Source organism: Littorina saxatilis, linkage group LG17, assembly GCF_037325665.1.
Source record: "Littorina saxatilis isolate snail1 linkage group LG17, US_GU_Lsax_2.0, whole genome shotgun sequence".
In the NCBI taxonomy this organism is placed as follows: domain Eukaryota; kingdom Metazoa; phylum Mollusca; class Gastropoda; order Littorinimorpha; family Littorinidae; genus Littorina; species Littorina saxatilis.
In genome coordinates, this window is record NC_090261.1 from 53,132,756 (window position 1) to 53,143,980 (window position 11,225).

The 11,225-nt window shown below is 40.5% G+C and overlaps 1 protein-coding gene across 8 annotated transcripts in view; it reads left to right on the forward strand.

Moving 5' to 3' along the window:
• Window positions 1-4,942, forward strand: part of LOC138953934 (UTP--glucose-1-phosphate uridylyltransferase-like) — a 46,255-nt gene extending 41,313 nt beyond the window's left edge. For all 8 annotated transcript variants that reach the window (XM_070325940.1, XM_070325941.1, XM_070325943.1 and 5 more), the window contains 2 exons: window positions 59-163; window positions 744-4,942. In XM_070325940.1, coding sequence (XP_070182041.1) covers window positions 59-163; window positions 744-851 — 213 coding nt within the window. In that variant the 3' untranslated portion in view covers window positions 852-4,942. The remainder of the gene's footprint in view (window positions 1-58; window positions 164-743) is intronic.
• The last annotated feature ends 6,283 nt before the right edge of the window (window positions 4,943-11,225 follow it).

The following is an 11,225-nucleotide window of genomic DNA, read 5'->3' on the forward strand; positions in this document are numbered from 1 at the left end:
ATTGAAGAGAAAAAAAAAGGATATTGTGTTTCACCGAGTTTTTATCATTTTTGTGCAGGTGAAAGACTTCCTTCGCCGCTTCGCCAGTATCCCTGATGTCCTTGACCTTGATCATCTAACCGTGTCAGGAGATGTGACCTTTGGCAAAGATGTCACACTAAGGGTAAGTCCGACACACAGGGATAATTTTTCTCTTAGCATTCCAAGCAGTTTTGTGGAATTTTTGCTGCTGGATAAAGAAATACTTGCAAGAGATTTTGTATTTATAAGATTTTGGATTATGGGAAAGGACTGATTAAATTACATATCTTACCCAACTCGCATATAGCAATTAACCCTAGTTCAGTGCTGGTAACGCTGTACGCGTCCCCATGGTAACAAGGGAGACAACTCTAGAAAAGAGTGACCAATACCCATACTGAATCTGTCTTCCGTATGCGTGCGCATACGCCACCATTTGTAGTCATTCTAACTGAAGCCCAACTCACTTCTTTTTTTAGAAATATATACCCCCAAAAGCGGGGAGGCGGGAGGGAATAAACGATGTGAGTTGGGTAAGTATATTAATCAAATGAAAATTTATTACTAACATTTTTGATTAAATTACATATCTTACCCAACTCACATATATTTACATATAGCATATATCAGGGGACTGATAAAAGATAGAGAACATCGATTACGTGAAACGTAAAGATTCTAGCCACTATGAGACTAATATAATTTTTTTGTTCATGGAACAGGGCACAGTCATCATTATCGCTAATCACAGCGAGAGAATAGACATCCCACCAGGCGCCATTCTGGAGAACAAGATCGTGTCGGGCAACCTGAGAATCTTGGATCACTAAATCGTTTCTCAAGATTTTGACGTCATCAAGAGTGTGTGATACATAGCTGAGACTCTTTGCTGTTGTTAGACCTTCATTGCTTGTCTGGGAACGCAGAAGAAGAAGAAGACCTTCATTGCTTTGGAGATAAGAAATACAAGCTCTATGTTTATTGTGTCATTATTAAGGGCTTGCCATATATATGAAACACTAATTTTTGATTTGGGGGGGGGGGGGGTATTTTATGGCATTCTTGATCTGAAGCATAACAAAAGTTGTGACATTGTTTGTGATTGCATGTTGATTTGTTGGGGCCTGTTTGGGGTGAGAGGGTGTTTGGATGTGGTTGGTAAGGTCTGGGGGATATTACATTAGACTTTTGGTCTGGTTCAAGACAGTAAGCAGGAGCTGAAGATTTTGTTTTTATTTTCCGTTGGGAAGCAGTGAAAGAAATGGTTAGGTCATCCTTTCCCCTGACCTTTGCAGTACAGTCGTGTGCTAATGTGTGTGAAAAAAGGAAATTGTGTATAATTTCATCCTATGGATGATTTTGTGTGATGGCGCTTTTGTTATTGTGGTGGTGATTAAGAACAAAGGATGGGCTAATATTATTAATTGTTTGTGATGGGTGACCGCTTCTTGATGCCCTGAAAAGATCGCAAAAAGATGTCCTTTATCCTGAATGTACACCAAGCACTTTGTTGTAATAATTTGCTCACTTCCAACAGTGGCATGCTAAGTAGCAAGCAGATTTCCTTGTGTGTGTGTATTAGTTTGTGTGTGTGCCTGTGTCAGTATCTACTTGTGTCTTGATTGTGTGTGTGTGTGTGTGTGTGTGTGTGTGTGTGTGTGTGTGTGTGTGTGTGTGTGTGTGTGAGGGCATACTCATCCGTCTGTCAAACTTTCTGTGTCTGTGCATAAGTGTAATAGGAGTGCACAGACTTGCTGTTTTCAAAGATGGGCATAACTGATGGTTTTCTTAACTTGTTAACAATTTCACAACATGTCCATCTTTCACTGGACCTTATATATCTTTCTTTTCCTTCAAGTATGCAGTATTCATTTCAAGTGTTCAGTATTTTTCAAGTTCTGGACGTGATATCATTCCGCCATCAGAATTGGGTGTTATGTTGGAATTTGAGATTTTTCCGTTTAGGACTTTTCTGCAATACATGTATAGCCGCTAACTCTTCTTGAGTGTTATTTTTGCATGTCATTCTTGCTAAGAATATTCTGTTATTCTTCAAGAGTGTTTGAATTTATGAATTTCCAGTCAGACTATTGTATAAACTTGCAGAGCTGTTTAGTATAGTAGAAAACAAGATGTGTGTGATTGGTGTGTACACAGTTTGCGTGATAAAAATTATGTACTGATGCAAAATATATACAATTGCGTATTTTGTTTTCCATCCATCGCCCATTGTCCCTCAGCTCATTTGTCAGAATAGTGCTAATTTCTTTTAACACTATTGTGACTAGCATTGCCACGGCGTTAACGTCCTGCCTGCCCAAGCTTGCCACCAAGAAACTTCCCAAAAATCAGTAACTGTAAAGAAATCTGTCTAGCAAGCTTGAATTAAGTCCAATCACCACCACATTTTGTGTACTAATTAAAAAATGGATGCCCAGTTCAGTCGTGCTATTTATAAGTTTGTCACGCAATTTGTTTTAGCAAAGGGGGGGTGAAAGGGGGATAATTTGTGGTTTTTTACGTTTTTTTGTGTGTGTTTTCTTTTCCACTGCTTTTTTAAAAGTTATTTTTTAACAGAAAGTATTATAAATAATGTTATAACCAAACAAGGTGTAAACCATATGAATTAGCTGAAATATTCTTAACATTCTACACAGAAATAAGGAGACAGTACAAAGAAAAAAACAAGCAAATCCCGCATTCACTCACAGCATCCTGACTCAAATGAAACAAAACTGTGACACTCACCAAATGATGTCTAGGTAATCCATATTGAATATAAGTCACATTTTCACAACAAAGTCCCAACTGTACACCTATGAACATTTCCAAAAAGATTAGGAGGCTCCAGCCATCCATGCCACGCCCCCTTGCAAACTACACGATTCCAAGATCCATGCAGTACCACCCTACCACGTGTAGTTTGCCGACTCATACTAGCAACAACAGGACTGTTTCTTCCTCAATATCACTGCTATTATCGCTTTCTTGAGGCGAAAACAACACGTCGGAATCATGATCTACAGGATCCTCAAGATCCAACATCCGGAGAATCTCCTCCCGTGACAAGGCTCGCCTTCGATTCATTTTTTTTGTTCGAAAAAACCACGCAAATCTTCTCTAATTTGCACATGGCGGAAGAGCAAGTCACGTGTATCAAGGGAAACAACTCAATTTATTGCAAGCTTCAAAAACCGGGAAGCAATCACGAGTCGTGTACCTTGTATGTCTGTTACTCAAATAGTCACATCCCGTCCATGGGCGTGTCAGCGCTGTTATTAATTTAGTCACCTCCCGTCGTGAAAGTGTTAAAACGCAATTTTTTTAACACATTTTTTGATTTGCTGGGACTTGCGTGTTTGCTAGTAAATTGTGTTTTTGATAATGTTTTTCCTGTATTACATAGGTTCTTCTGTCTGTCAAGACAATGGGTTTGTGAAACTTTCTTCTTTGTTCAATAAAACCAGGCTACATATATATATATATACACAATCATGTAGCATTATTTCTTATACAAAATAAGAGCTACCTGAATTATTTTGTGGGGGTGTACTATTAACCTGCTGTTATACCAAATTGGCTGCGTCAAATACATGTACAGTGCAGCAAGATTTTTTTTCATTTTTATTTTTATCCCTTTATTTATTATTCCATTGCTGGGAAACTCATGTTGTTTGCGCTCAGTGGAAAGCTAGCAACAAAAAGAGTTGCGCTAGGAGACTGGGTGGCCGAGTGGTAACGCACTTGCGCTCGGATGCGAGAGGTTGCGAGTTTGACCCTGGGTCAGGGCGTTAGCAATTTTCTCCCCCCTTTCCTAACCTAGGTGGTGGGTTCAAGTACTAGTCTTTCGGATGAGACGAAAAACCGAGGTCCCTTCGTGTACACTACATTGGGGTGTGCACGTTAAAGATCCCACGATTGACAAAAGGGTCTTTCCTGGCAAAATTGTAAGGCATAGATAAAAATGTCCACCAAAATACCCGTGTGACTTGGAATAATAGGCCGTGATATGCGCCGAAATGGCTGCGATCTGCTGGCTGATGTGAATGCGTGACGTATTGTGTAAAAAAAAATCCATCTCACACGGCATAAATAGATCCCTGCGCCTTGAGTCCGAGTCTGGAGATACGCGCGCGATATAAGACTTCATATAACATATCCAGGTATGTGTATGTTTAGGTGTAAACAGCCACCTGCACTTCTGACAGACACCCCAAAGTCTTTTAGGTGTCATGGTGGCGACATGGGGGTTGGACATTGATACCGTCTCTGAGTCATAACATAACGTTTATTTACCTACGTCCACTCATGCATGGATTCGAACCCGTGACCCTGGAATAACCATTTCCAGTGCACTACCAATTGAGCTAACCGAATATGAAGTTGATGTGCGATAAAAGAGTCTCCTGTCCCCCGAAAGCGGCGTATGGCTGCCTTAATGGCGGGGTGAAACGATCATACACGTAAAAGCCGTGGGAGTTTCAGCCTATGAACGAAGAAGAAGAAGAAAGAGTTTCCTGGATCTATAAAATGACAATCATCACCTATTACAGTTCCAGGTGCATACTTTATGTAGAATTTCCACCCATTGCTAGACAGGTCCCTTTGTCATCATTTTCACGAGTTTTCATTCTCAAACACCTGGGAAATAAATCTCATGTTTCCCATGCAATAAATCGAGGTGGTGAATGGGTTTGAGCTTTCAGGTGAAACGTGGATTGTCAAAGTAAAAGCCAATCAGGCTGATTGTTTGATGTGTGGAACCATCGCGGCTTTGGATTTGTGTTTCCGAGGACAACGATTGTAAGCATTCACTCTCAAAGAGCCAATCAATGTTGGCAATTACCGCGGCGACTCATGGTCAATTTGCAACTTATCTCTGTAATCGCAAAATCCACAACGAAAAGTCATAAACACTTAATAGAATTAGAAAAGAAATATGCTCAACACTTACTGAACTCACACGTATGATCGCAGCTCTGTAGGCCTACATTTTCAGACTGGAAGAAAAGCGTCAACAAGCTACGTTTGACGTCACAGACAAGTTTGACGTGTCATCTCGAACTACTGTGACGCTGCTTTGTGGCCCGGAATTGGATTCTAAAAATTCGTCTCCCTGTGGCTTATTGTGCATTTTGTTGCACTACCAAAATGATGACAAAAACGATGTTTGATGACTTGTTTTCAGACCAGCATTTTTTGGTTGGTCCTCGGGGAGATATCGCCTTTTGTCACATATCTATCAACCTCGGCCTTCGGCCTTGGTCGATAAAGATGAAACAAAAGACGATATGGTCCCCTCGGACCAACAAAAAAGCTGGTCTTTCAACAAGCCACTAAACATCTTATAATGTTGAGACATGCATTATTTTCTTCTTTTTTTTAAAATGAAATTAAACTACCAAACTTCTTCATAATAAAAGCTGCCATTTCTATCTACTGAGATTAACTGTTTTGCTTCATTTTGAGTCATTAAATGCATAATCAAAATGTTGTCGCTCATGACCATGCATCATTATCACAGCAGGCATACATCTTGAGACACTAATAATGTGTAGAGCTGTGGCGAATCTCTTTTTTAATGTTCCATTGTTATTATTATTAGAGCAAAGGGAACAGCTGATCTTGTCAAGTTGTCACTTCTGTATGCTGGTTGTTTTTGATGCACTGTGTGCGGTTTTTGGAGGATTCTTAACCTTTATTGCATGTATTATAATGGGGGTTTGCTGTATGGTATGGCATATCTGTATGCATGTGTAGGGGGATTCAATGCATTTATGAGTTGTACTGGGGGTCACATGAGTAGTATTAAAGAACATTTACTACTTATTTTACGAGTTTCTGTGTTTGAGGGAGTCTTGCTTTATAAAGTTTTAGCATTGGCTTGTGAGTGCACACAGACAGACTTAAACCCAAAATCCCCCCCAACACACACACAGTTCTTACTAAATATATTTGTATCTCTCTCAGACACAAATATATTCTCTCTCTCTCTCTCTCTCTCTCTCTCTCTCTCTCTCTCTCTCTCTCTCTCTCTCTCTATCTCTCTCTCTCTCTCGCTCTCTCTCTCTCTCTCTTTATCTCTATCTCTCTCTCTCTCTCTCTCTCTCTCTCTCTCTCTCTCTCTCTCTCTCTCTCTCTCTCTCTCTCTCTCTCTCTCTCTCTCTCTCTCTCTCTCTCTCTCTCTCTCTCTCTCTCTCTCTCTCTCTCTCTCTCTCTCTCTCTCTCTCTCTCTCTCTCTCTCTCTCTCTCTCTCTCTCTCTCTCTCTCTCTCTCTCTCTCTCTCTCTCTCTCTCTCTCTCTCTCGTAAGAAAGCTGAAGTGCAAATTTAAATGCCTTTTTGCTCATCCACTGTAATCTTGAGAATCAGTACTTGTGCAAAAATATGTTTGTGCGTATATGCGTGTGAATGTGTGTGAGTAACTGAAATGAAGACTGTTTTTCAGTACTGTAGAGAACTTTTAAGTACAGGTTACATGCCAAGTCTCAGTGGATATTACAAAATAAGTAGAAGTGCAATGCCAAGGCACTGTGCATCCCCCCCGCGAAGAACAAATCGACTCTCTCTCTTTCTCATGCACACGGATACACACACACACACGCACACACATACACACACAGGCGCACACACCATTTCACAACTGCACATACACACACACACAGACACACACAAACACGCACACCCACACACACACCAAGACGCACAAGCATGCACACACACACACACATACACCACCCCACACACACACACACACTGATACAAACACACACCCCTTTCAAAAGGCTGTAGAGGCTCACAGAGAGAGACTAGACACAATATATATTATTAATAATTTATTAATATATATATTTTTTCTTTTTGAGCCGCTAACTTCGACCATTCTTTTTTTATATTCACTCCGCATGTAACCTCTACAAACACCCCCTCCAGTTTACAGATGGAAAGTAGCAGGGGAGATAATATATATATATTTTATTCTTACATTTAGGAGCCCTTTGTGGAGGCAGAAAATACAACAGGAATTTTTACATCTGTTGCCGCGGTGTTCAATCTAAGGAATCTCGAACCAACTGCTGTGGCACCAAACCATACAACTGGTATCATGAGATATGCTTCATACATCATACGACAGCAATTCTCACATCTGTTGCGGCGGTGTTATTCAATCTTTAGCACTGCAATTATACCCCCAAAAGACGCTCCGTTAAAGAGTTGCCCCGACGAAATATGCACAGTTTGGCTTTATGATACAAAGTTAGCCCTTTCTTTGCTGCATCAGATTTTGACATTTAAAATATGATTCTAACGTGGCGATTGTAGAAATTTGAAGGAATGTGGGGTAACTGTGGATATCTCCAGGCGGTCTTTTTTTTACCTACTTGCTATTCATCTCATTAGTTGTCACCGCTTTATATATTTAATTAAACAACGATAACTTTTTATTTTTCGAAAGTACATCCCGGGAAGATAACGATAAAATAATAAGAGTCGTAGAGTTAAACTTTGTTTGCGTTTTATGGGGCATTATGTCATCCATGATGGCGTCAGAATTTAGCGTTTTCCGGTCATAGCACATTTAACTTTAGTGTTTGCTATGAGCACAGACTACTAAGCTTCACAAATAAAGCATGTGAGCATTGTTTGATGTACCCTTAATATCACGATATGCATTTGCTATGTTTTTACTCTGCAACAGTCGAGTTCATGGGAGTGTGCTCGTGTGTGCGCGCGCGTGTGTGTGTGTGCATGTGTGGTGTGTGTGTGTGTGTGTTTGGGGAAGCGCTATGCTCTCTCTCTCTCTCTCTCTCTCTCTTTTTTTTTCTGAGTATGTTTCCGCGTATGTTTGCCTGTTGGGTTGTCTGTCTGAGTTGTGTGTGTGTGTGTGTGTGTGTGCGTGTACGCGTTTGTGTTTGTGTGTGTGTGTGTGTGTGTTTGTGTGTGTTTGAGAGAGAGAGAGAGAGAGATTTTAGGGGGAAGAAGGGGATAGGAAAATAAATGTAAAATGGAAAGAATAGAGCAAGGAGACAGACACACAGACGGACACAAAACCCAGCAGATGCAGCAACACGCACACAGTATGATAGTGTGAAAGTGCGTTTGTTCTGTGTCAGGGCTCCCCAAAGTGCGCGTCCCTGCATCCTATACGCACTAGAAGCCGAAAACACGTTCAAGCAATGTATGGAGGGGGTCCCGGGACGCACTAAACTTTAAAAGAGCGGGTCTAGTGCAAGCACAAATGTCAATTTCACGCGCGAAGAAAATCGAAAAAGAGGTCGAAAGCGATTCAAAAGTAGCTGTGCCCGGGAAAGGTTATGCACCAAAAAGTACTAGTTGCTCGGGCAAAACCATACTTCAGCGGTGAACGAACACAGAAACACAGATCCAACGAAGCAATGTGTGACTTTTCGGCTTTTGCACCCTTGGGACCCTCTAAAATTATACAGTAGGGGTCCATGGACCCTCTAATAGGGAGCGGTGTGTGTGTGTGTGTGTGTGTGCGTGTATGTATGTGCATGCATGCGTGCGTGTGTGTGTGTGCGTGTGTGTGTGTGTGTGTGTGTGTGTGTGTGTGCGCGCATGCGTGCGTATACGTATTGCGTGCATGCGTGCGTGTTTGTGTGTATGTTAATTATAGATAACGTGTACAAAGACAATCACAGATAGAAAGCCGGGACAGAGAGGGACAGAGGAAAACAATTTTGACACATTAGAAGAGAAATGAGAGAAAAAGAACAAGTCGTGTAAGGCGAAAATACAACATTTAGTCAAGCTCAGTCGAACTCACAGAATGAAACTGAACGCATTGCATTTTTTCCGCAAGATCGTACACTCGTAGCATCGTCTGTCCACCGCTCGTGGCAAAGGCAGTAAAGTTAACAATCCAGAAAAGCGCGGTAGCGGTTGCGCTGAGGAGGATATAGCACGCTTTTCGATATCTCTATTCTTTTTAACTTTCTGAATGTGTTTTTAATCCAAGCATATCATATCTATCCCCCACCTGGTGCACTTACCTTGATCGTGGTGTGGGGGCTTGTGTGCCTTGACAACCTCCGGAGCTATGTCGGCGGGGACCTCGTGTCCCTGGTAGGTCCAACCATGCCGAACAGATCCGCGTGAGGTAGAGGCCAGACTAAAATGTGTACCCTGGTCCTCCAGGTTGGGGGTTCAGCTTAGGGCCAACAACTCTAACTGGTAAAACCGAGTGAGTTACAGAAACAGCGACAAAGGAAAACAACACTGATGTGCTGCCCTACACGCCACCAGGCGTGAAAGGCATTGAGAAATATCATATCTATATGTTTTTGGAATCAGGAACGGACAAGGAATAAGATGAAATTGTTTTTAATTCGATTTCGCAAGTTTAATTTTAATCATAATTTTCATATTTTTAATTTTCAAAGCTTGTTTTTAATCCGAATATAACATATTTATATGTTTTTGGAATCAGAAAATGATGACATATACGATGCAATTGCTTTTGGATCGTTTTATAAAAAAATAATTTTAATTACAATTTTGAGATCTTTAAATGACCAAAGTCATCAATTAATTTTTAACCCTCCACGCTGAAATGCAATACCAAAGTCGCTGAAATGCAATACCAAAGTCCGGCCTTCGTCGAAGATTGCTTGGCCAAAATCTCAATCATTTTTATTAAAAAATGAGGGTGGGTGTGACAATGCCGCCTCAATTTTTACAAATAGCGGGATATGACGTCATCAAAGACATTTATCGAAAAAATGAAGAAAACGTCGGGGGATATCATGCCCAGAAACTCTCATGTAAAATTTCATAAAGATCGGTCCAATAGTTTACTCTGAATCGCTCTACACACACACACACACACACACCACGACCCTCGTCTCGATTCCCCCTCTATGTTAAAACATTTAGTCAAAACTTGACTAAATGTAAAACAGAAAAGAAAAAAGAATGCTTTGATTCACGCTTCTCCTTCTGCCTTCATCTCCAATGTACACTTGTGTTTTACATGGGTTGGGTTGAAAACCCCTCCCTCTCATACACCAGGTCCACCCCTTCACACACACTCACGCGCGTACTCACACACACATTGCATGGTTGATTGGTTGGATTTTCCTGTCCCTTTAACAGACCTGGAATCCGAATTTTGCACTTAGGAGTACATGTATATTAATAAAACAAGTCGCGTAAAGGCGAAATTACAACATTTAGTCAAGCTGTCGAACTAACAGAATGAAACTGAACTCACTGCATTTTTACAGCAAGAGCGTATACTCGTAGCATCGTCAGTCCACCGCTCGATGCAAAGGCAGTGAAATTGACAAGAAGAGCGGGGTAGTAGTTGCGCTGAGAAGGATAGCACGTTTTTCTTTATCTCTATTCTTTTTAACTTTCTGAGCGTGTTTTTAATCCAAACATATCACATCTATATGTTTTTGGAATCAGAAACCCACAAAGAATAAAATGAAATTGTTTTTAAATCGATTTAGGAAATTTTATTTTAATAATAATTTTTATATTTTTAATTTTCAGAGCTTGTTTTTAATCCGAATATAACATATTTATATGTTTTTGGAATCAGAAAATGATGAAGAATAAGATGAACGTAAATTTGGATCCTTTAAAAACAATTTATTTTTTTTACAATTTTCAGATTTTTAATGACCAAAGTCATTAATTAATTTTTAAGCCACCAAGCTGAAATGCAATACCGAAGTCCGGCCTTCGTCGAAGATTGCTTGGCCAAAATTTCAATCAATTTGATTGAAAAATGAGGGTGTGACAGTGCCGCCTCAACTTTTACAAAAAGCCGGATATGACGTCATCAAAGGTATTTATCGAAAAAAAGAAAAAAACGTCCGGGGATATCATTCCCAGGAACTCTCATGTCAAATTTCATAAAGATCGGTCCAGTAGTTTGGTCTGAATCGCTCTACACACACACACGCACAGACAGACAGACAGACACACACACACACATACACCACGACCCTCGTCTCGATTCCCCTTCTACGTTAAAACATTTAGTCAAAACTTGACTAAATGTAAAAAACACACACCACTTTGTATATTTTCAGAACAAGAAGGGCAAAGCCCATACGACTCACATGCTTGACCTTTACATGACCTTGACCTTCAGCTAAACCTAGCAATGACATCATACACTAAGAACTGCTTTACACATTTTTCCTACCAAAATACATGTGACCTTGACCCAAGG